This window comes from Myiozetetes cayanensis, unplaced genomic scaffold (assembly GCF_022539395.1).
Source record: "Myiozetetes cayanensis isolate MyiCay16 unplaced genomic scaffold, myiCay2020 scf20-37, whole genome shotgun sequence".
Taxonomy (NCBI): Eukaryota; Metazoa; Chordata; class Aves; order Passeriformes; family Tyrannidae; genus Myiozetetes; species Myiozetetes cayanensis.
Window position 1 is genome coordinate 7,496,208 of NW_026087412.1, and position 25,101 is coordinate 7,521,308.

Below are 25,101 nucleotides of genomic sequence, written 5' to 3' on the forward strand. Positions count from 1 at the left end.
AAAGTAAGACTAACAAGCTTCTAAAAACTTTGTATTATTTTGTTGCAGGTGGATCCCAACCTGTGCATCTGTTTTCATTGAGCAGAAAAATAAATGGCTTCATTTTGCTCCTGAAAGGGACTCGGATTCCTCCCAGCGAGTTGAAAGCTACTTTGGCTCAGTGGCAGCTCTGATGTCATTGCAGTTACGTGAGATGGTTGTTAACTCCTTAGAAGATCTTCTTGAATTTTTTATGATCCACAAGGTATGTGCTGTGAAGTATATCTGCAGTTTTTTGTCTTACATGGAGGTGATTCACATAGAAATCTAAATGCTCTTTGAAGGCTAAAATGTCCCACATGGCTCTTGCCTCCATAAACAATGGCTGTGTCCTTCAAACAGTTGTGCATACTCAGGGGGTTGTTAGCATGGTCAAGAGCTGCTCACTTGAACAATCACTTTGCAGGCCTAGGGTTACAACCAGCAGTTTATAGGAGTTTTCAACTCTGTCTTGAGTGAGGGTGCATTTATTTTATTTTATTTTTAGTGCCCTCTATTATTTCAAGTAATGCACAGTTATAATAATAAACATTACACCCTGAGAGTTTTTATCACTGTTTTGGTTACCATAAAGTTGCCTCTTAGTGGAAATAAATTTCTTAAATATAGGATCACCCAGGAGCTACCATGATAAGACAAAATGAGTGAATGTGGCAGATTAAATACTGCATTGCAGCCAGAAGAGCACACCTAATATAATACTATCAAACCTTGCACTAAGCCTTGCCACTAAGCCTTGCATCTGGGTGATGATGGTTGGGTTTTTAAAGTATATTTTAGTTTTGTCTTGTGGCCTGTTTTGGGCTTTTTTGTTTTGTTTTGTTTTAATCTGTTTGTTTGTTTGTTTGTTTGAATCATCATAACATCTACATTACCAGTCTAGTCATGGACTAGGACTCCACTATTGTAAAGACAGTTTGGGGATAGGGCAGTTCTTACCAACCTAAGGCAGTTTAAAAATCCACTGGATTCTAGATTTTATGTCTGATTTTTTTTTTAGAATTTTAGTTTTATACAGTGATTAGTGCTTTACTTCTCTTATTTAATAGAAAATCAAGGCATTTAGGCTTAAATCCAGTTTCTTAATTCCAGCTTTTATAGATTCCTTTAGGAGTCAGCACCTTAAGAGCTTATTTAGAGCATCAGGTTTTGAATGAGAATCAGGGAAGATGATCCCATTGGTGCTGTGTAGTTAAGATACTTGGGGGAGTTCGAATATTTTTACAATTATTATTCTTAGAGCCCATTTCATTGTTAAGTAAAATTTTCATTCTTTTCCCTAAGGATGGAAATGATTTTACAGAACCATATAGAGAAATGCAGTTCTTTATACCTCAGATACTGAGAGTCAAGCTGTGTGTGAAGGAACCTGAGATTGCCTTTGAACCATCCCTGAGGGGATGTTGGGATCTAATCAGTCATTCCTTCAGGGAGATCCTACGCAGTGCTGAGGAACTTCCAAAGGTACTGCATGAGTTATAACTCCACACAAAATACAATATTAATAAAAAGTATCTATAATATAAGGATGAAGCCAAAAACTGACAAATAGAAGATAAAGATGAGGATGGTATATCACAAACTGTGTGAACTTCTGTGATTATAGCAGATATTTTTCAGATTCAAGTTTTATTAAAGCACTGGTTTGATTTTCATGTAGTTTTCACAAGCAAACTATGTATATAACCAGGTGTTAATTATGGCTCAGAGCCTTTTCACATTGCAGTGTTTTTACCAAATAATACATTTTTTTTAAAGTGGTGGGCGAATGGGTAATAGAATACCTTATTTCCACTATTCTGTGTGTTATTACATATTTACAATGATTCCCTTTAGGTAGAAAGACTTCTGTTTCCAAAGTTACAAAGAGATAATCTCACTCTCAGTACGGTCAAACCAGAGGAATCTTTGTTTTCAGAGTATATCAACAAACTTGAAAAGATCTTTGAGAGCAACATAGTTGGTCCACAGAAGTAAGTTTTGGCTGATAACTCCATTGCCCTTCCAAACCCTCAGTTTCATAACACTATCCATTTGACAAAAATAGACAGTTTGAGTATATTTGTTTCTTTTTATAGAGAAGCTTCATATTGGAATCTTATGTTCATTTTTGTGATCTTCTGTGTTTAAGGTATTTAAATGTGTACAGGAAATACAGCAATCTCTTGAACAATGAGGCACAGCAGGATGTCACGGATTTCTGGAAAAAAGGTCCTTCTTTAGAAGCTTTAACTGAGGTAATGGTGTTGCTGACAACTGCAACATGTTATACAGCAGCTCCCACATCACACTTGACTTCCTAATATATTGCCTAAAGAACAAATCACTTGTTTTACCCTTGGGAATGCTAGGGATTACTCAATTTACATAGCCCCTCACTGTAGGGCTGCTGTGCAAATGGAGGAGGAGGTTTCTTAATGACCATCTTCCAGGAGTTTTGTTGGTTTTCCTTAGCAGAAGTCCAGTGGAAGGCTGCCCAGAGTATTTGGTCAATCTGCAGCTTACTTGTCTTTTGACTGTTTTGTCCTCAGTCAGCCCTGTCTGCTCTTCTCTTTGCATTCCTGAGTTAGGATATGGCTAAATCCTCCTTTAGGTATCTCGTGGTCTTCCCTCCTCTGGCATATTACGCTGCAAAGCTTTCAGCCCTGCAGTCTGGGGGTAGGAGCAAAGCTCTAGAGGGATAAAAATGAGTTTTCCTTCTTCTGTTTGGAATGTATTATCCATTTGTTGGAGGGAAACTCTCAGTTGCTTAGCATTTTTCATCTATAGACTTTTAGGAAAAGTAACAGATGTATTATTTTCCGTTTGTAGAAGATTGACAGCTTAACAAAGCTGAAAGGAGAGATTGCTTCCATGCATGTCACTGTTCCTCTGGCCATGTTCTGTCTGGATGCTCTACACCTGAATGAGGAACTCTGCAATAGGACCCAGAATTTGAAAGACAGATTGATTGAATTTCAAGTGATAGAAAACAGAGAGTTAAATCAAAGGTACCTGTTGTTTGCAAGGATTGTTCTTGCTGTCTGCCTGGACTGGTGCTCTCTGTCTGTGGGTGAGATGACTTTATTAATTTGCTGGGTTTCCTAGTGCCCACCAGGCACGTGCAAAGGTACCAAAGGGGGTATTTAAAATTAACAGGAACAGATAGAATTGAAAATAAATGTCTAACTTATCATGTGTGGAAGGTAACTTCCTGGCACAGCTGGTGAGGGAGCCAGCCAGGGGTGATGCTTGACCTGCTGTTTGCAAACAGAGAAGGACATTGTGGGTGATGGGGTGGTGGGAGGCCGTCTTGGGCACAGCGATCACAGGGTGATACAGGTTTTGGCCCTTGGAGAATCAAGGAATGGGGTCAGCAGAACTGCTACCTGGGACTTCTGGAGGGCAGACTTTGGCCTGTTTAGGACACTGGTTGATGGAGTCCCATGGGAGTCAGTCCTGAAGGGCAGAGGACTCCAGGAAGGGGGGATGTGCTTTAGAAAGAAAATCTTAAAGATACAGGAGCAGCCCATCCTCGTGTGCCAGAAGATGAACCGATGGGGAAGGCCAGCCTGGCTGAACAGGGACCTTTGGCTAGGACTCATGGGAAAAGAGAGTTTAATTTATGAAGAAATTTAATATTTTTGTTTCATAGACAAAATGAATTTACAAGATCTCACTTCTCTTTTCACTTACAATCCCAGTGACCTGTCTGTTTTTTTTGTTGTAGAATTTGTGATGATTTTAACTTCATTGCAAAAAAAATGAATGAGGTGCCTCAGAACACTGAACAGCTGGTGGAATATGATGCATTCTTAAAGAAATCCAGTGAAGTTACTGTTGTTAAACTGAAAAAGGACCTTGTCAAAGCAGCACGGAGACTGCAAGTCCTCATGGACTATGCTGATCTTTCTCGTATGTCTCAGTTACAGAATATAAAATTTCCATATGAAAATTTTATATAGAGATAATGGACTCTGCATGCCCAACTGTGCATCTTGTAGAATGCTAATGGAAAGTTCCAAAAGAGACAGAAAGGAAATAAAAATAATTCAATAGAGGCCAAAATGTACCAGTACTGCAAGGAAGGAATGGTAGAGAAATGGCACCCAGCACAGACAGGGCTTTTTAATGTGTTTCAGAGAGTGTTTTAGGTATTAGCAGATTAATGTCCTGTAATCTGGCCAAATGATGTCACACTTCTATGTTATTAAGTAAAAATTCTTCAGAGAAAAGTCATCTAAGAAGCCTTGTGCCTGAAGGCTCTATTGACAGCACGTGGGAAGTGTGAGAACTTGCATCTCTGCAGTGGAAGATTAGCTCAGAGCAGGCCTTTTGTTGGTCTGCTGTGATGGTTTGCGACTCTTGGGTAATAAATATAGTTTAGGATGGAAGAAACATCTGTAGAAGTTGCTTTTAGTTTGCACTTTTATTCAAAGCAAAAATGTGCCATTCACAGATGCTGTTTATGCGTTTTTTATTTTAGGTGATGACATAAAACTGAATAGCTCAGTTTTCCACTGGCCTGAGCAGATTCAGAAAATATTTGACAACAGTAAAGAGCTGTCGAATAAAAGGAGGGATCATGTAGAGATGATGTTGATTGAAAGGTATGGTGTTGAGTAATTTTTTTTTCCACTGGGCATTTTTAAAGAAAACAAAAATCTCATTATCAGTAGAAAGGAGATAACATTAAAGAGGGAAAATTTAGAAGGGACCTGAGAAAGTGAGGAAGAAACCTAGTTTACAGTATTATGGAGATGTCAGGAAAATATTGATGAGGGTGGATTAGAATGTTCATATGCTTAAATAGATCTGAAAGGAGGAATGGAGGATTGGTCCACAATATTCATCATTTTATGTTGTCATGTTGATTAGTACATTACACATAGTTTTGTTCTTTTCACTCTTCCCTTATTTCCTCCAGGTAGCAGAGGCAGCAAAGGTAAGTAAAGCAAATCAACTGTGAGGTTTGAAAATGAGCCTAGAACTCTAATCCTGTGAACTGCATAGTATTGATGCAAGTGATCAGTGGGTTTTCACTGACATCTGTGTTTACACAGATTTCATTTGTCAATGCCTGTTAAACTAATGAAATAATTGAAACCTGAAAGGGAATGAAACCATCACATTACCTTAACTATCCTTACCCCAGGTGTTCTCAGTTTGAGAAAACTCTTCAAGGTTATAATAAGGAACTAGAAAGCTACAAGAAGAAGGATGTCATGACTGTAGAAGACATGAAGAACAGCGCTCGGCATTTTGAGGAGTTAAATAAGAATCTGGAAAATGCACTCATAGAATTTGAGGTTAGTATTTATTAGTCAAGTGTGGAGTGGGTTGCAATGTGCTGGATGAGCAAAAGTTTGGTTCCTGCCTCTGATTTTTTTTTTTTCCAGGGTTCTGGCCATTTATTGTCAGGATGTCTTTTAAAATTTCTAGGTTAAACAGTTTGTCTTAGCTGTGACTCCACTGGGAAATGAGAAGGGTTGTCTTTGAGAGATCTCCCAGGCATTGTGAGGCTTTAATTAGTCTTCTAAATCACAGTGAGACAGTGGGATTTCTGCATATATGGAGACTTAAGGGTCAAGATTTTAATTAAGTCCCACTCAAAAGAGAAAATTGAACCAATTAAATGAGCTTGGAATTTAGGTAAATTGCTAGTCCCACATATCAATACTATTAATCTGATTTAAAGGCATGTAGTATGTTTAATTAGTGGGAGTTAACAGCACTGATATGCTGTTATAGGTAGATCAGAACAAGTAATTAAGTTTCTTAATACATGATCACAGTAAGAGGTGTATCCACACAATTTAAATAACAATTAGCTTAGTGAATACATGAATTTAAATATTATCTTGGAATGTGGATCTTTATATTTTTCTGCCTACATCTCACGTTAAATGATTACAAGTTTTATGGAAGATCCATTGGCATTATAAAAGCACAGACTTGGGACTCAATCTGAACTCAGTGTCTGCATTTCAGACAACATTTCTCTGTGCTTCACCTCCCACCTGTAAAATGAAGAAGGCAATACTTTTTTTTTTTTTTAATCTAATTCTTTGCACATTGATTTATACTGTAAAATCTTTTGGACAAACACAATACCTTACCATGGATAAGCATAGCAATTAATACGTGTTTTCATTGAAGCTCCCAGATGTTTCTGTAAAAGAAAAAAAACCCCAACTAATCACAAGCTAAAAAGAAAATCCTCTAAGCCTCTCTGACTGAAGAGTTTATGTCCAGATTTCAAAGTGGATTGAAAACTTGTGAGCCTTGATTTCACTGAATGCCATGGTACATTTTCTTATACTATAATGATATAGATTTTAAAAATTATTTCAGTAGTGAAGGATACCAACAAGTGCCAGGTTAACAGTTGAACTCCGATGATCTTAGAATTGTTTAGGTTGGAAAAGACCTCTATAATTCCATGAAATAACTAGGGCAATTTTCAAGAACAGTTACCTTATGTACCTAAAATCCACAGGCCAATATCTGCAGATATGTCTGGCTTTAAGACATGTAAAATAATTGCATATATAATAGTACAATAGTACCTGTTTAAAAGTTTATACCACAGTAGGGATTTTTGATGGAAATAATACACTTTTTTTCCCCCCAAAAGGATATTACTAGAGAAGAAGATTTACTGGGGCGAGAGAAGAGCCAGTTTCCTCTATTGCAAACTATAATTGCAAGGAAAGAACCCTTTGAGCAACTTTGGGTAACAGCATATAATTTCCATACCAAATCTGAGGAATGGATGAATGGTGAGGCTTTGGTGTTCATTTGATGAAACATGTTATTTTCAGTGAGTTAAGTAGAAGCTGAAAGGGTTGGTTAGTTGTTAGAAGATAATTTTGAAGAAATAAATGCTCTTAAGCAGTGTGAAACAGAGTTGCTGTCTTGGATTTTGTATGAAGATCATTTTTTGTAACACAGTTGATTTCCAGTTAAAGGAGACTGATTATAAATAGCTGTAATTAAACCACCCTAGAAATCCCCTTGTGTTAATGTGCCTGATGTGCTTTTTTATATACTGTTGTGTTCAGGAACTCTGCAGCAGTTCAGTGCTGATGAAATTACTGAAGAAGTTGGAAATATGTGGAGGATCATGTACAAGCTCTGTAAGAGCTTCCCAGACCTGCCCGGGCCCAGACGTTGTGCAGAGTCTATGAAATATAAACTTGATAAATTTAAACAGCATCTTCCTGTCCTGGTAATTGCCTGCAATCGTGGAATGAAGCAGAGACACTGGGAGCAGGTACTTCAACCTCTGCTTTAACCATGGGAGAATTCTGCCACAGGAACTGGCAGTTCAGTATGATCTGTGCCAGAAGATCTTTCATCCTGCCACAGGACAGATCCAGTTTTGAAATTTGTAATTGCTACAGGCAGGAGCTTCTTTGTATTAATAATTTCTGGTGAAAAGCAAATTAGGGGGCTGCACTAATACTTCTTTGGCATTTATTGATTGCTGTTTGAGGAGTCTTTTACAAAAATGCATTTTGTTAATAGGTTTTATTTCTTACTTTATTTTCAGATTAGTGAAATTGTAGGTTGTGAGATCAAACCTGATGAAAATACTACTCTTAGAAACATACTGGACTTTGGACTCTCAAAATATATTGAACAGTAAGAAGCTTACTCTAGTCTCATTTTTAAGAGATTGTGTTTCATAGGTCAGATGCCAAATATTAGTTCTTTTGGAGTTTTGTGTACTGTTAGAATGTGCTGTAAGATCAGTGTATTTTATCAAGCTATGAACTGTCAGTTGTTCTTGTACCCCAGAGGCATTAAAACCCAGAGTTGTATTCCTAAACCACTTAATTTGCACATTCAGGATTTTCTGTCTGTAATGGTCTTGCAATTATTATCAATATCTCTAACTTGGTGAACTTGAAAGTGCAAAAAATATTCCTTGAAGTAAAATTCTACATTATGAACAAATTATTATTAAAGGTATTCTGATATGCAACTCTGCCTACAACTGCTTTTTATTTTTTGGCTCTTCAGCTCTGTTATAAAAACATTTCAAAGATATGTTTCATTTTAATTTAGACTGGAACCTGTTGGAGCAGCTGCAAGTAAGGAGTATTCCTTAGAGAAATCAATAGAGAAAATGCAGTCGGAGTGGGTCAATGTGCATTTAGTTTTGGTGCAGTACAGGGATACTGTAAGTAAACACCAAATCAAAATATATAACTGAAAAGAGTTGCTTTGATTCTGAATACCAACTGAAAAATATTTGAGGGAAGTTACTGCTGATTCATTGTGACATGATGGAAAGTTGTATCATACCCCAGAGCTGGGCAAACATCTCCATTATTATATATCCTTTTATTTGGGCCTTAGTATCTGGACAGCTTGTGATCTCACATACTCATCCTAACAAATCTGTAAGCTCGAGAACCTCTCCAGTGTTGTATGGAAAGCTGGACAGTAGTGAAGTTTTAACTTGCCCAGAACGAAGAAGAATCCCAGTGCAAAAGATGGAGTCAGAAGGCACTGGCTTCCTACTCACAAAACAATCTATCTCTGGACCTTTGAAACAAGAGATGTCCAGAGGAGATACCATTTACACCTTCCCCCATTTGCAGGCTTTCTCAATTCCTTGCTGCTTCAACCAGCATAGAGAAGGGAAACTCAAACAGGAAGCTGAATGAGTGTGAGGTTGTAGAGTGGGGAAATAAAGTGACTGCCTCTTGCCTTAACAACATGTGATGTATTTACAGGACATCAACATCCTGTCGTCAGTGGATGACATCCAGCTTTTGCTGGATGATCACATTGTCAAGACTCAGACAGTATGTGGTTCTCCCTTCATCAAACCAATAGAAGCTCAATGCTTGGTAAGGAAAAGCCAGTTTGGTTGAGCTTACATGTCTCAGAATATGCTTTCCCTAAGTGCTTTAAGCTATTTTGACCTGGTAAGACATTATAGAGTTTTTAAGTGTTCCTAAGAACACACATTCATATTTCTTGATTTATTGTTGAGGTAATTTTGCTTATCTATTAAATGTTTTCATCGCAGGCTTGGAAAGATAAGCTGTGTTTAATGCAGGATATTCTAGATAGCTGGCTAAAATGTCAGGCAACATGGTTGTATTTGGAACCAATTTTTAGCTCAGAAGACATTATAGCTCAAATGCCTGAAGAGGGCAGAAAGTTTGGGATTGTGGATTCATACTGGAAAAACATTATGGCAGAAGTGGTAAGTGCTTCCATTTCATAAACTGTGTATTTTTATTAAGTAAGTGCAATTTGACATCCTGTTCAATTCCCTGTAAATAAGAAGTTGGGTAAGAGGCAGACACTTCGTGTTGGTGTGAGCTGAAATGTTTGTCAAAATTGCTGGGAGAGCGGGGTTGTGTGATAAAGGTGTTGAAATAACCAGCATAATTAAATAGAAGTTGAGACCTGTCCAACAGCTCAGACTGAGAATGATGAAGCCTGTTCTGAAATGGGACCCTCTCAAGAGGAGTGTTATCAGAAAAAAAAAAACAAACAACCTAAATAGCAAGGGCAGGGAATAATTGTAGTGTACTGTGGCTCTGTTTGACAGAACTTATTTGTGAATGGAAAACAATGTAGCAAGCTCAAGACACAGCAACAAGTGCCAAAGGTTTTAATTCCTGATATTTCCTTCATTATTGTCTTTAAAGTTCAAAGTGGTAAAACTGACAGTCTGAAAAAGGAAACTATCAAGTAATGAATACATATTTAGGAACATCAAAGCACACTACAGAGAATATTTAGCTTTTTAACCTCCTGCCGTGTATGTGATTGACAGTAACAGTTTTAATGTACAAACTTAGTGCAATTTTTAGCAGTTTCTGCTGTGTGTTTGTTTTTACAAAGGTGAAAGACACAAAGGTACTTGTAGCAACTGAACAACCCAAGATGTTAGACAGACTTCAGGAAGCAAATGCTCTCTTAGAAGACATTCAGAAGGGGCTGAATACTTACTTGGAGTCGAAAAGATTATTTTTCCCAAGGTAAATTAATTAAACAGACCTAAGTTAGAAACAAGAAACCATGAGCTCTTTCAAGCCATTTCTACTGAACTGAAAAGTCTCATTTTCTAAACACCTGAGGGACACAGTCACATGCAGCAAAAAATGAAAACTGCCCTTATCTCCAGACATAACCCATTTTCCTCAGCTCCAGTTATGAAATGCCAGGGATGGGCTGGGATGGGGAGGCAAAATCTGTCTAGCACAGTGTAAACTTGTGATTAGAAAGGCACTATTTCATACAGGGTGTTTTTGAAGGAACTTGCTGCCTTCCATAATATAATGTGCAATTATGGCTCTGCCCTACTCTGTGTAGTGAGAGGTGTGTGATGTGTAGGAGGGTGTGTGACCATGAGGAGCAGGATTCAGTGTTTTTGCAGGTGCATGGAGCTGTCTGGTCTTCCCTGTGCGAGTTTGAGAACCCTCATTTCTTCCTTTGCATGAAAGAGCGGTCACGTTGAAATTTTGTAAAAACAGATGTGAGGAGTTTTATAATGTTAAAAATTGCGTATGGAAAGCAATTTGATATAAACATTTCCTCTCTGACACAGTGTCTTAAGCAACAATAAACCCAATTCCATCTGTCTTGCATGTATAGATTATTAATGACAACTTTCATGATTGGAAATTGTATTTTTCTGGCAGATTCTTTTTCCTGTCTAATGATGAGCTGCTTGAAATACTGTCTGAAACAAAGGATCCCCTTCGAGTGCAGCCACATTTAAAGAAGTGTTTTGAAGGAATTGCTAAGCTGGAGTTCACAGAAGATCTGGAGATCGTAGGCATGATCAGTTCAGAGAAAGAAGTTGTTCCTTTCATAGATAAAATCTATCCAGTGAAAGCAAATGTAATTTTTTTTTAAATTTTACTATATGAAATTAAATTAATACTTTCCATAAAGTGCAAGTTTTGGAGGGAATTAGGTTCCAAAGGGATCTGAGTAGAAAAAGTAGCATTATACATTTTGAAAAGTACCTCAGCTCTTTGTATCTTCTGCTTTTCTCAAGATGAAGGTGAACTGCTGAATGGTAAACAGAGCTGAAAGGTGGGACAAAACATGCCCTGGGTTAAAATGCCCAAGCTTAGCTGACCATGCAATCTGTGATGTGTGGTTTTCATTTATGCTTATATGAAGCACATCCAGCTACTTCTTCAGCTGGATGGTCTTTAGAGTTAGGTTAATATACCTGCCTTCAGACATTGTGAACTGTAGTATTGCCTGTCAAGAATGTGGTAATTTCAACCTTTATTCCTTTTATAAATGGCACCTAGATCAGAAGGAAGCATATTTAAGCCTAATGCATTTCAAATAATTTGTCCTTTAAGAGGAATATAACCTTTAAGAGGAAATGTGTACTGACTCTTAAATATTTTTCTTTCTTGAAGGGCATGGTAGAAAAATGGCTTTTTCAAGTAGAGGAAATGATGTTGGCCAGTGTAAGACAAGTTCTTCATGATGGCATAAAAGGATATAGTGAGGTAATTATTCCTAAACTATAGTGTAAATTAGATTTCACAAGCAAATGTACATTAATAGGTTGCTGAAATTCTTAACCAGGGACACATGTTTGAAGCTAAGTGGAATCCAGCTCTTCTTGTTCAGTAGTACCAGTCTGCAGTTCTAACTCAGAGTTTCATGAAGAAAAAGTATTAAGGCCTTCTGTGCTGACTCATTTATTTACAGCCTGAGACAAAAGACATTTGGGAAAAGTAAATGTTATCACTGCCATAATCTAAAGTGTTTATATGACTTCTGGAATGATCTTTTTGTTTAAGGTTCCTCGTAAAACGTGGGTACTTCAGTGGCCTGGGCAGGCGGTTATTTGTGTTTCATCCATTTACTGGACAGAAGAAGTGTCTGATGCCATAAGCAAAGGAACTTTACAAGTAAGATTTTCTTCTAACTTTCTGTTTCTAAGTACTGAACTCTGATTAATTAGTAGAAAACTCCTTCTAGCAAAGCAGATCCTCAGTCAACATATTGCAGTTTATTCATGCAGTGTGCTTCACTTTCTATTTCCTTTTTCATTGTGTCTTGGCAAGGGCTTGTTCCCATTTACTTTGGTGTGCAGCAAATTGTATTACTTTATTTACAAGTGGTACAGGTGTAAATGAAAGTACCAAACAAAAAGTTTGGTGACCTCTGGACATGTAGTCCAACCCCTGCTTGAAGTAGGGCCAACCAAACCACGTTGCTAATGGACTTGGTCCAATTTGCCCATTTCTGTCTTGTATGAGGGAGCCAAAACAGAGAAAATCTGTTCTTCTCCCATCATAGAATTTTGTTATTTCCATTAGAAAGAAAGATAAGACTTCTGCTTATACCACTTTTAGACCATAAAGATTTTTCAAGTGATCATGGTAAAATATGAAAGAGAATTTTAGATGTTTCTGTAGTGCCCAGACTTCCATTATTATGTTTTGTTGGAACGGGCTGTCTGCAATGACTGCAACCATGGAAGCACAGGAACTGCTAGCTCCAGCATGACATTAATGCCTGTGTTCTGGTTCTGTGGCAGGATTTCCTGGAGAAGAGCAATCTACAAATCAGGGAGATTGTGGAGTTAGTGAGAGGAAAGCTGTCCAGTGGAGCCCGGCTGACACTTGGAGCTCTTATTGTCATCGATGTGCACGGTAACCTGCAGCTGCTGGTGCTCCTGTTCCATCTGGGGCAGTGCTGCTAATGGTGGTTGGGTGAACTGTTTGAAAGAGGCAGCTAAAATGCTTTCTCTAACTTGAAACAACAGAATCATTGCTCAGTGTCTCTGAGCAAATGGGGGTTGCCCAATGCTGCACAAAGATCTCCCATCTACTTAAAACAGGCACTGGAATCTAGATCAAATTAAGCCAATTCTCTATGCAAAACAGGTGCAAATTCCTTTCTAACATGAAAGCATGCCTACTATTCTAGATGTTGCTAAGTATGAATAAATATTACTTTACTTGTATGTTGTTTAAGTAAACTAACACAGTACAGGTATTTAGATTTTTCAGATAATCTGTTTCTTACTCCGCAGCTCGTGATGTGGTTGCAAAATTGGCTGAAGACAAAGTCAAAGATCTGAATGACTTCCAGTGGATTTCTCAGCTGAGATACTACTGGGAGGAGAATGATGTAGTGGTGCGAATGATTACGACAGAAATGAAATATGGCTACGAGTATCTGGGCAATTCCCAACGTCTGGTTATAACCCCCCTAACAGACCGATGTTACAGGTAAAGCCATGCTGTCTGTGAATAATGGTTTCATTTTTTGGATTGATCTGTGGGTACTTTCATTTGTTATAGTTAACACCAGCAGGAACCTCAGCAGCTAAGATTTTCCTGTAGATTTCGGAGGCAAATCTTATATATCTTCTTTGCCCAAATAGGGTAAAATATTTACAATGTATAGCTTTCTACACCAGTAGTGCAATAGTTTCTGTTGTATCCAGGAAGGTGCTTCTGAAAAGAGGTGGCAGCTCATGGTACTGGAATCATAAGCAATTCCACAGTAGCCCCGGTCAATTAATTTGCCTGAATTAGGACACCCAGGCTGGGTGTGCCTGCCTGTAAGATAAATGAGGCAATTACAGAGCCCTTCACAGATGTTTGAATGCAGTTAGCTTCCTGTTCCTCCACTGGCTTGCCAGAGGTTGAAATGGAAATACGTCATTCCTCAAGGTTGAAATATTCAAGGGCATTTGGTATTTCACTTCTGGGAGCCCCAGAGACACAGGTCAAAGCCTTTGAATGAGTGTATTGTAAAATAATCAGATCACTGCAGCACTAACAGGATCTCATTTTAGAAGTTCACCTGGAGAGCAATACCATTTCCAGGTTTTGAAATAACCTTTATGCTTCCTCACCCATTTCTAAAGATTGGCTTAATTTATAAAGCCAGCCTGAAGTTCTTGCCAGTTCAAGTGCCACTTGAGGAAAATGTGTGTTTTTGTGGACCCTGGCATTTTGCTCATGGCACTGTGCATTTTCTTGTGGAATTGAGGATATACAACATGAAGGTAATAAAAGCCTTGACATTCCTTTTAGGCCAAGTGGGTAAATGTAAGCATCTACAATTGGGAATCACTTATGAGAACAATACTGGTTTTTTAGGGCAAGCTGCAAAGTCAGTAGAGAAACAAGTAAATTGTTTTCAAGGGAACCTGTGTAGGAAAATACTTATCAATCCGTTCAGAAGCAATCTAAAGCTTACTCTTTCTACTGCCTGTGTTCTTGATAATGTAGGACATTAATGGGTGCCTTGAAATTAAATCTTGGTGGTGCTCCAGAAGGGCCTGCTGGAACTGGCAAAACAGAAACAACAAAAGATCTGGCAAAAGCACTAGCTAAGCAGGTACTTAAACCCCCTTTTTTCTTGCCATTGTTTATGTTTGGATATATAGATATTTCCTGAAATGCCATTCTGTAATAAGTACTGCTTGTTTTGTAGCTATGCATTTATGGTTGGACTTGAAGGTCTTAAAGGTCTTTTCCAACCTACTGATTCTGTGATTCTACATTCACAGAAATAGTTGGTCAGAAGCAAACATTTAGAGCTGTGTCTATATGGCATCCTGGTCTTGTAATCAAAAATTAGCAACAATAATCCCTTCCTATTTTAGATGCTAAGAATTTTGTGGTGGCCTTTATGCTGAGAAATGTTCTCTGTGTGTTTTTGTTGCAGTGTGTTGTCTTTAACTGCTCCGATGGCCTCGATTACAAGGCAATGGGCAAGTTCTTTAAGGGGCTGGCACAGTCTGGTGCATGGGCCTGCTTTGATGAGTTCAATAGAATTGAGGTAATGCTCGAAATCAGACAAATAAAGTGAGAAAGTTTTAATTTAAGACACAAGAAATCTTAGATTTAGACATGACTTGTCCAATGACTTTGGACAAGTTTTGTTGTTATTTTGATGGAGTTTGATTTAAGTACATGTTAGTAAATGCAGAAATGCCATGAAATTCTCTTTTGTATGTATTAGTATTCTTAACTCCTTTTTTTTCCATTTTTCTGCTGTAGCTTGTTTTCTACTGAATTCAGGTGTTAGCATTCCTTTTCTGTTAACCTGATACTTGATATTCTGTTGCCCTGATGCTTTAAAACACTGAGCAATTGGACTGGGCAGCCTTACCCATTCTGTACCCTGAATTTGAGGCATTGAATGAATCAGTCTTTCTGAAGAGCCTAAACTGTGTCATTTGAGTTGAAGGGAAAGTGCTTTTAGAGGCCTCCAGAGGGAGTTCCTGTCCAACTAACTTAGATGTCTGCACTCAGGCACATGGCATTTCCCTGTGGAAATGCTTTTAGAAGTTTCTGTTTTGAATAGAGAAGTTTCTGGTTGAATAGAGAAAGGTGGCACTAACTTTCAGAGGATGCCTTCAATAGGCAGCCAATACTTAGGCTCAGTTATCAGCCACGGGATGATTTTCACCTGGAAGAATGCAAAGATAGCCATCAAAATGTATAAACAAAGCCATTCTGTATTATCTCCAAGTGTCTTATGTTTTCCAATCTGTTCTCTCTGTGTTAGGTTGAAGTATTATCTGTAGTTGCCCAACAAATCCTTAGCATCCAGCAAGCCATTATTCGCAAACTCAAAAAATTCATCTTTGAAGGGACAGAGCTCTCTCTTAATCCTACATGTGCTGTGTTTATCACCATGAATCCTGGGTATGCTGGACGGGCAGAGTTGCCTGATAATCTGAAGGTAAATCTGAAATCCTGTTTTCTTGTAGAAATTAAACAGAATTTGCAGCTTCTAGTCTGTTGTAATAAGAAAAGTCAGCAGTAGAATAATAGACTGATGTGTGTAATGGTTACTTGGGAAGAAAAACACCATCACTCTGAATGTCCCCTCCTTTACTTCTTCTGCTGAGCATGACACAAAACTGGCACAATTTATTGCCATATTTCAGAGTCAAAAGGTGGTATCTTACTTTTTCCCTTACAGGCTCTGTTCCGAACAGTTGCCATGATGGTTCCAGATTATGCTTTGATTGGGGAAATTTCCCTTTATTCAATGGGATTTCTGGACTCTAAGAGGTAAGACATGCTGAATTTTCCATCTCAGCTGAGTCTGATACACCTCATTCCTCTATAAGGCATATATGTGTGTTTGAGGCGTATCATTCTGGAAGGCTGTCCATGTTCTGTTTCTCCAGAAAGTTCTTTTTAATCTCCTGCTTTATCGTCAATTCCCATTCACCACCTCATATTGACAGATATGCACTTCTACAAGGGATCTTTTGGAAAACAAAACATAATATCAAGCAGAATTCCTAAACAGCACACACATTTTCTACCATGGCATAATCTTGCTTCCCAGGTGTTTTGGGCCATCTTGTCAGCTGATATGCCTGGTAACCACTGCAGTTCCTTTGTGGATGTTAAGGATTTTCCTTGCATGGTGAGATATTTTCATTCTGCACGTTGTATTTTAACATCCACAGTCTTGCCCAGAAAATTGTAGCCACGTACCGCCTGTGCTCAGAGCAGCTGTCATCCCAGCACCACTACGACTACGGGATGCGTGCGGTCAAATCCGTGCTGACAGCAGCGGGAAACCTAAAGCTGAAGTACCCAACTGAAAATGAAAGTGTGCTGTTACTTCGGGCTTTGCTGGATGTTAATTTGGCCAAGTTCTTGTCACAGGACGTGCCATTGTTTCAGGTAACCTGTCAGGCCAGTGTGTTTGAGGTTTTTTGATGAGAACCATTACAAGAACATACAGAAACAGATCATTATCTTCATTTGATGCCATATTAGTGTAGAGTTTTCAGTCCACTTATCTGGATGAACTCTTTGGTTCTGTTAAGATTATTTTGAGAAGCACACTTTCAGGAGTGCCTTTTAAATTATTTTATAGAACGTTTTAGAAGATATCTTGATAAAAGTCACCCTGTGCTGTTACATTTGTGGAAATCATTCATTGAAGTTTTTATTCTGCCTTTGTGCTGCAAAAGAGACGTGGACAATTATATTAATGTCAATTTTTAGAAATTTGAAGTCAGAATAAAAATGATGAGGTTTCTGTTTGCATGATGCTTTAGTAGAAAATAAAGCATGTTAAGCTACAAACCAATCAATATTAAAGACTAATAGCTAGGGTACAAGCACACACTGTCACTGCTCTGATATTTTGCAACACATACCCTTCTACTTAATCACTGAAATGCTTTCAACAACTTTCACATCCTTACCCTGTAATACTTTTGGAGACAAACTTCTTTTTCCAATATCAATGTATTTATGAAAAATGCAGGCACTGGTTTCTGTTTCATGCATACAGAAAACTTCCATGGCTACAGTTTGCCTGGAAGTTAGTTTTGTCCAGCTGAGGACATTTGCTTTTAAACTCCTGTTTTCTCTATGACTGTTGTTTTACTTGTAGAGTTTTATGCTTTGGGAATTTTCCCTTTTTGTAACCTGTGTTGCAGTGGTGTTCTATTCTGTCTTTCCTTAACAGGGTATCATATCTGACCTGTTTCCTGGAGTGGTTCTTCCTACACCAGACTATGACCTATTTATCAAGGCACTAACTGCAAATATTGAGAAAATGAATCTTCAGCCAGTTCCATGGTTTATTGGAAAAATTATTCAGGTTTATTTTCTCATACTTCTGGGGAAGAAAAGCATGAGAGCAGAAACACTCTTCAGTCACTGTCTGTGTCATGAATGAGTAGCTAACAGTTTCCCATATCAGTTAATGGAATATTACAAGTGGGGTATTTTTACTGGGTGAAAATCATGGAATAAAAGCCTGATTTGCTCATAGTGATTCTGTAATTTAGCCAGCCTGTGAAAGAGCTCATGTGTGCAGCCACACTGTAGGTCCTGTGGTTCAGGAGAGAAAATTGAACTGAATCTGTTGCTGGCTGAGGCAGTGTAGCCTGGTGAACAGAACTGGACTGGGAGTCAGGCCCTGCTCCCAGTTCTGTTCACAGTGTCCTTGAGAAGTCCTGAAAGAGGTGACCTTTCTCACTTTGCTTATGCTTCACCTCCAGCTCTGTGTTCCCACTCCCTCCTATATAATATTGGTGACCTTTAACTTTTTTTTTCCTTGTCAGTAGGGCAGCCTAGTGACAGGGTGATGGGAGGGTGAAAATGCATGGTCTGGGGCAGGGTCATGAGTGGGCTCTCCAACAGCAGTTCAGACTTTATGGCTTTTGTTCAGATTTGCCTTCTGCTGCTTTGCAAACTGTGCTATATCTCTCTTTTAAATAGGGGTAGTACTGATTGGTTAGGAATTCAAGCTAAACCAGAAAATATCAGCCTTAACCTGAAATTAAAAAAGGATCTTCTTGGGGGTTCTTATTACCGGTCTGGTTGAAGGTGTTTTGTCAAGGCTTTGACTTGAGCTTTGACAAGATCTTGAGGGGTGAGTGAAGAAGTCACTCCTCCTGCAGTGCAGAGTCAGCCTCTGTGGGACCAATCACGGGACAAATCCTCAGAGTTGGAGTTTCAATCTGTGTGTGTCAGATTCATTGGTAGCCATTGATCTCCAGTTCTGGCTTTTGCTGGGCTGTGATCTGCAGCGTGTGGTTAGTGCACTGAACCCTGTACAGAGATGCTGTTACAGCTGAGGGATCACATTCAGTAAGGAGAAAGGCAGGATGTTGGGGGGCAATGACTTCTTAAATTCTATCTGTGAGAATTGCCATGAAAATATGACTGCCCTCTGATTTGAATTAAGGATTTGATCAGCCAGCAGAGTGCAGATATTTGAGTGATATTTTGTCCTGTTACATCTGAATGCAGAAGAGACCTCTGGTTTCATACACATGTGATGTGTTAAAGAGCCCATCTCTCGTCCCTGGCCCAGGTGTATGAAATGATGCTGGTGCGCCACGGCTTCATGATTGTTGGAGATCCTATGAGTGGGAAAACTTCTTCATACAAAGTGCTGGCTGGAGCCCTGGGAGATTTGTGTGCAGGTAACATTGTTCAGCCACAAACTCCTCATTAAATTAAGTTCATTCTATGACTGATGTTTGTCCTTTGCTGTTGTTTCCTTTGTTGTTAATTGCCCTATATTCTGCTTTCTCGACTGCAAAATTTCTATTTATTTAACTGGTTTTGACTGGTTTATTTGTCCAAAAGTATTTTTGTCTGCATCTACTGGAACACTAAGCCATAGTAATATGTTTATGCTTTTCTGAATTTTGTTAAGTGTTGTATTTGTGCATAATACTCTTGAAAAAACTACTTCTGATAGGGAGATTTTAAGAAGCTCCCATAAATATATGAAATCTATGCCACTCTGCTTTTTCATTTTTTCATGAGTTTTGTACAGAGAACTTCTTACTTCCCATGTACAAGTAATGGAATTTCTTATTTACTGCTGCCTACCTGCCAGGTGTCTGGGGGTTTTTGCCTTGAGCAGCTAAAGTAGGATCCTCAGGAATCATCTTGCTCTGTACTCCAGTTGCTGAATGAAACGAACCCATCCGATTCTCCAGCTCATCTATTTGTCCTTTTCCCCAGCAAAATGCATGGATGAATTTGCTGTTGAGTACAAAGTTATTAATCCCAAAGCCATTACCATGGGCCAGCTGTATGGCAGTTTTGATCCTGTCAGTCATGAGTGGTCAGATGGAGTTCTTGCCAAGGCCTTCAGGGAACAAGCATCTTCTACCACGGACGATCGCAAGTGGATTATTTTTGATGGCCCAGTGGATGCAGTTTGGATAGAGAACATGAACACTGTGCTGGATGATAATAAAAAGGTAGCCTAATTTTTCGCCCATAACCTCATCCTGGAATAAACATACTTTATTTGGGTAGTAGTTATATTGTCACTACATCAGTCAAAGGACATGTGACACTTGGGAAAGATGGATGTGGTTCAAAGCATCTCTTTATTTTCCTAATTATAAGAGTGAGTTTGGATGGTATTAGCTGATATTAACCTGTTATTTCTCCCTAGAAACCTTGTCTTTATCCTTCTTTATTGAAATGAGATTGCTCAGTGAGGCTCTTTTATTGACCCTTTTAGGAAACTGAAATGCATGAACTCAGTTCTGTGACTGAAAACTGAACTTGCTTAAATTACCTAGTGAATAAATGAATTTAAAAAAAGGTACAGGTCATAATGGCTTTTTTTGGCAGTTATTTAAAGACAGAGCATTGTTCTCTGTATCTCTGCAAGCCTTACATTAACACATGGAAAAGTTGAGACAAGGTCAGAAAATATCCTGTATTGTGAGAATACAAACGATTGAATGAGGAGTGACACTAAGTAGAATGTTCAGTGATTTTATGACAGACATTGCTTTGACTGGGTTGATCAGCACTGACATGACGAGACCATGTTTGTGTGATGCTCTTCTTCTAGCTATGCTTAATGAGTGGTGAAATAATTCAGATGAATTCACAAATGAGTTTAATCTTTGAGCCAGCGGACTTGGAGGAGGCATCTCCAGCAACTGTCAGCAGGTAATGTCAAAGCATCCAAGCTTGAACTGTCCCACCTTGCACAGATATTCCTATATCCAAGGTGTTTGTTCTTTCCAGGTGTGGTATGATCTATATGGACCCACAACAGTTAGGTTGGAAGCCACTGAAGGATTCCTACTTGAAAATTCTGCCTCCAAACCTGCAGGAAGAACACCGAGCGCTGGTGCGAGACTTCATTTCTTACATGGGTCTAGTTTAGAAGATTGGCTATAGGTGACATTCACAGTTTGCCTATTTGAAGGCAGGCATGCAGAGTCAGAACTTTTTTATTATTGTCCTTAACAGCTTAATCTTCAAAGCTTTTATCACCTCACTGCTTGCAGAAATGAGAGCTCTTTGTGTTGTGTATTGTATGTCTTCAGTGTAAATGCAAATAAAAGTAGGTGTTAGTGAGAATCAACTTTCAATCAAAATTTAAAATTCCTATTACTTGGCATCAAAGTCTAGTAAAAGAATTGGAATAATACTAGGATTGCAGCTGTAGAAAACTTATTCATGTGATTTGACAAGACACCTGTTGAGGTTTTGCAGGAAATTACAATCAAAAGAAGTACCAAGACTTGAGGAGCTCTTTATGGACAGGTTTCTAAGCAAACCAGGGATCTCCCTGGGCTGAGCTTCTGCTCTGCTGTCTGGATTAGTAACTGGGTAGAAGCAACTTGTTGTCACCATCAGATAATGATGGTGTGACTTTGCAAACATTTCAGTACTGCTTCACACAAGTCCTTTCCTGATCTTCTCTCTGCCTGGAGAATTTCTGATGCCTTATCTTTTACTGAGAGTGAATTGAGGGACAATGGGAAATGTGGCAAGTCCTGCACTGTTGTACATCCATCTCCTTTTCTCCTGGTAGGTCGATGACTTGTTTATGTGGCTAGTCCAGCCCTGTTTAGATTTTATTCACTACCGTTGCAAAACCATTGTACAAACATCCCCTATTCATCTGAGTTACAGCCTGATGAAACTCTATACTTGTCTGCTTGGTAAGTACCCTGAGCCTTTTTCTTTTCATTTGAGTTTTTCTTTTGTTTTCCCTGCCATGTCCTGTGATAAAATGCAGGTTATCAGATGCAGGGAAATACCAAAGGAATTCCTTACTGTTGAGTTCATAGAACACACTCAGTGATCTCAATGATCAGTATTAATAATAGTTCTTTGACCAGCATACAGAGCTTTCACATTTGGAAACTGGTGTCATTACAAAAGTGATATTCCATATGTTTTGCCTGCTGTTTGCTGGGATTGGAAGAAAAAGGTTAAGTCCTCTTGTAAATATTTTTTCTTCTAACTTTATTTTTATTTGTAAACAGTATTTTACACAGACAAGATCCTCACTTTGTGGATTGGCTTCGTACCACTGAAGACAATTCTCTAACTTTGTCTCAGAATACTTTTGCAAAAATGTATTTTGAATTGGGATTTATGGTTATTACTGGCATTTAACTAAAATTCAAAATATGTGTTTTAGATGAAATAATGGGATCTGAGGAAGAGGAGCAGGAAATCATGTCTAGTCAGCAAATCACCTTGTGGCTGCAGAGTCTTTTCCTTTTTGCTTTGGTGTGGACAGTTGGTGGGATCATCGATGCAGACAGCAGAAAAAAATTTGATTCCTTTTACCGCAACTTGCTGATGGGAATGAACGAGGAAAACCCGCGCCCTAAAAGTGTAAAGCTTACCAAAAACAACATCTTCCCAGAAAAAGGTGCTTCTCCATAACTGCACTTGCCTGGCCTTTTATAAAGCAGTAAGAAAACTTGTCACTTTAAGGGAGAATGGAGTGGCTGGCAGATGTTATGTCTGCAGCAGAGCCACCATCTGCCCAACCTTGGGCTGCACAGTTGGGTGCTCTTTCCTGGCTCTGTTAACCAGGAGCAGCATATGCCTCCTGTTGTACTCAAACAGTGTAGCTGCAGCTGACCTAAAATAATTTGGGGATGATAATGGTGGAGGGGGGTGAGGTGGGGGCTGTGGGGGGGCTGTATCTTGTGTAGTAGAAAGCTTCTGTTATCTCACAATGTTGGACATCTCACACTAAAATAACTGAAGTCTATTATTTAATCAGTGGGTTTTCCTATGCTGTGTTTTTCAATTAACAGGGAGTGTTTATGACTTCTATTTTCACAAGCATGGCAGTGGGCAGTGGAGCATGTGGACAGAGTACATCACAAAAGAAGAGCAAGTTATCTCCCCTGGGGCTAAGGTTCACATTGGTATCTTTATAATAGAAAATTAATTATTTGACTAAGTGATTTAGAGGTGTAATCAACTAGCTTAGCTAGCTCTGATTCTACTTATATTAGGCTGTTTAATGATTGTTCTGCAACAGTTCATTAATCTCTGTAGGCTCCTTTTCACACTCCTGTCTCAATTCTGGTAACACTGATACTGAAAGTTCAGCACTGCAGGTGCATGTGAAGCCCTGAGGTTGCCTGATGGTTAAAATTTTGGTTCTGCTTTGTTTTCTAATAGCATCTGACATTGGGGAAAACACGGTGAGGAAAAAGCCAAAGCCTGAATTTCCATTCCTCCTTTTTTTTTTTTTTTTTTTTTTTCCTGTGGTTAATCTCATGATATTATAACATGAGTTACTTTAGAGAGAGCAAGCAAAGAGACTTTCTTTGGGATAGGGAGAGCAGTAGTGAGAGTAGGGGAGCAGAACTAAGCCATACTTAACTCTGCAGTTCTCCTTCCAGACATTATATAATATCTGTGAACCATGATATAGGTAGTTTTGCTACTTACTGAATAAACACTGAACAAGAAGTAGGGCCATACTATCCACTAGAACCTTGTTACTGCCTAGGTTTTCAGAGAACAGAATTTTTAAAAAATGCATTTGTGCTACAGGATTCCTGGATTTGCTTGCAAATATTCCTGTTGATTAAAGTATGAGATGTTTGGTTTTCATGTGCTGTTTTACTTTCCTGTGTAACAGGTATCTGAGCTGACCATTCCAACAATAGAAACTGCCAGACAAATGTTTTTTCTTAAAACCTATGTGGAACATAGTGTCCCTTTGCTTTTTGTGGGTCCCACTGGCACTGGAAAAACAGCTATAACAAACAATTTTCTACTAAAACTTCCAAAGGAAAAATACATCCCGAGTTTCATCAACTTCTCTGCAAGAACCTCTGCTAACCAAACCCAGGATATTATTATGTCCAAGCTGGACAGAAGAAGAAAAGGAGTATTTGGACCTCCTGCAGGGAAAGAAGCTGTAATATTTGTGGGTAAGACATTTTTTTCAGTTTTTTTTTAAAATCATTTTAATTCTGGCTTTTGGCAAAGGAAGTGGTTCATGGAGACAAGTTAATCTGGATTGCTTCAGTGCTCTTTGACTTTTTTCAGGCACCCAAAGGATCATAATCCTAGAATTTCCTGAGTTGGAAGGGACCCCCAGGGATCATCGAAGGATTAGCACTGTCCCCTGCCAAGAGGTTTAAGTGGTGTTTTCTTCAGAGTAGTTCTTAGAGTTTCAGTGAGACATGACATGAAATAAAATCACCCACCACACTAAGTTGAGCCATCACCCCTAATTATACCTTTGAGGTATAATGGCATTTGATTCTGGTTAGTTTAATGGGAAGCAAGAATAACAACACAAAGCTTTTTCTACCTCTAGTTCAGTTATTTTTCCTTCTTCGAAGAAAAGTAAATTCCTAAACACTGAGGTTTTTTACTCCATGTCCATGTGCTCCGTAGATGACCTAAACATGCCTGAAAAGGAAGTGTATGGAGCCCAGCCAGCCATTGAGCTCCTCAGGCAGCTGATTGATCACGGTCACTGGTACGACAAGAAAGATGCATCCCAGATTAACATCATCGATGTGCTGCTTGTTACAGCGATGGGCCCACCTGGGGGAGGCAGGAATGATATTACAGGTAGGAATACATTACTTTGGGAGGTGGTTATCTGGTTCACTGAGGTTAAGAGGTGGGTTCAGTTTTGCTGATGCTGGACCTACAGATACGTTCACTGGCAGAGTTGTTCCAAATTGGGGTCTGCATGTTCAAGTTCAAATCTGTACCTTTTCCAGCAGTACCTTAATCAACATTAGAAGCAATGTTTTTAATGTTGATTAAGCTGTGAATGATGAAAATGATTCTAAAATCAGAGAATGGACACTTTCTCCATTTTCTATTTTTTGGCAAAGGGAGGCAACACATATTCTTGCCATGCCTCTGGCAGTTCTCTTCTGAAGTTGTATCTCCTGCTGCTAAGATAGGCTGCCTGCATTTAATTAACAAGCATGCTGCCTGCAAGTCCATGATTCCTGTGCCAGCACTTTAAGGGAACTTATATTTTCTAATGAAAAAATTACGTAAATAAAAGCCCTAATGTAGCTGCCCCTACACTGTTAAAAGGCACTTCAGGCTACTTTGCTTTATATAAACACTGATATAGATACAACTGTATGTGCTCCGAGAGGGCTTTATGAAAATAACTATTCTGATATAGCTAAATTTGTCAAATATTCTAATGTATAAACTGATTCTTTTTAGGTGAAAGCCAATGACAAGGTACTTGATTTTGTAAAGTTTTATTCTGTTACAATCACAATCAAGAGGGCTGAAGGGAGCTGAAATTTAAATTTGGGTAATAGGGGCCTTGCAA

The 25,101-nt window shown here is 38.8% G+C and overlaps 1 protein-coding gene across 1 annotated transcript in view; it reads left to right on the plus strand.

The window, feature by feature from the left end:
• The window catches only part of DNAH3 (dynein axonemal heavy chain 3), a 51,929-nt gene that overhangs the window by 7,153 nt on the left and 19,675 nt on the right, over positions 1–25,101 (plus strand). The window contains exons 9-43 of the mRNA XM_050317814.1: positions 49–244; positions 1,324–1,503; positions 1,876–2,012; positions 2,171–2,276; positions 2,851–3,029; positions 3,749–3,933; positions 4,505–4,628; positions 5,174–5,327; positions 6,656–6,800; positions 7,083–7,294; positions 7,574–7,665; positions 8,092–8,206; positions 8,766–8,882; positions 9,065–9,244; positions 9,892–10,028; positions 10,692–10,893; positions 11,433–11,525; positions 11,823–11,933; positions 12,566–12,680; positions 13,064–13,262; positions 14,274–14,382; positions 14,713–14,826; positions 15,559–15,735; positions 15,979–16,070; positions 16,478–16,697; positions 17,494–17,628; positions 18,850–18,961; positions 19,512–19,753; positions 20,362–20,462; positions 20,541–20,646; positions 21,337–21,466; positions 21,952–22,188; positions 22,583–22,686; positions 23,422–23,716; positions 24,189–24,368. Of these exons, the coding sequence (XP_050173771.1) occupies positions 49–244; positions 1,324–1,503; positions 1,876–2,012; positions 2,171–2,276; positions 2,851–3,029; positions 3,749–3,933; positions 4,505–4,628; positions 5,174–5,327; positions 6,656–6,800; positions 7,083–7,294; positions 7,574–7,665; positions 8,092–8,206; positions 8,766–8,882; positions 9,065–9,244; positions 9,892–10,028; positions 10,692–10,893; positions 11,433–11,525; positions 11,823–11,933; positions 12,566–12,680; positions 13,064–13,262; positions 14,274–14,382; positions 14,713–14,826; positions 15,559–15,735; positions 15,979–16,070; positions 16,478–16,697; positions 17,494–17,628; positions 18,850–18,961; positions 19,512–19,753; positions 20,362–20,462; positions 20,541–20,646; positions 21,337–21,466; positions 21,952–22,188; positions 22,583–22,686; positions 23,422–23,716; positions 24,189–24,368 (5,333 nt within the window). The remainder of the gene's footprint in view (positions 1–48; positions 245–1,323; positions 1,504–1,875; positions 2,013–2,170; positions 2,277–2,850; positions 3,030–3,748; positions 3,934–4,504; positions 4,629–5,173; positions 5,328–6,655; positions 6,801–7,082; positions 7,295–7,573; positions 7,666–8,091; positions 8,207–8,765; positions 8,883–9,064; positions 9,245–9,891; positions 10,029–10,691; positions 10,894–11,432; positions 11,526–11,822; positions 11,934–12,565; positions 12,681–13,063; positions 13,263–14,273; positions 14,383–14,712; positions 14,827–15,558; positions 15,736–15,978; positions 16,071–16,477; positions 16,698–17,493; positions 17,629–18,849; positions 18,962–19,511; positions 19,754–20,361; positions 20,463–20,540; positions 20,647–21,336; positions 21,467–21,951; positions 22,189–22,582; positions 22,687–23,421; positions 23,717–24,188; positions 24,369–25,101) is intronic.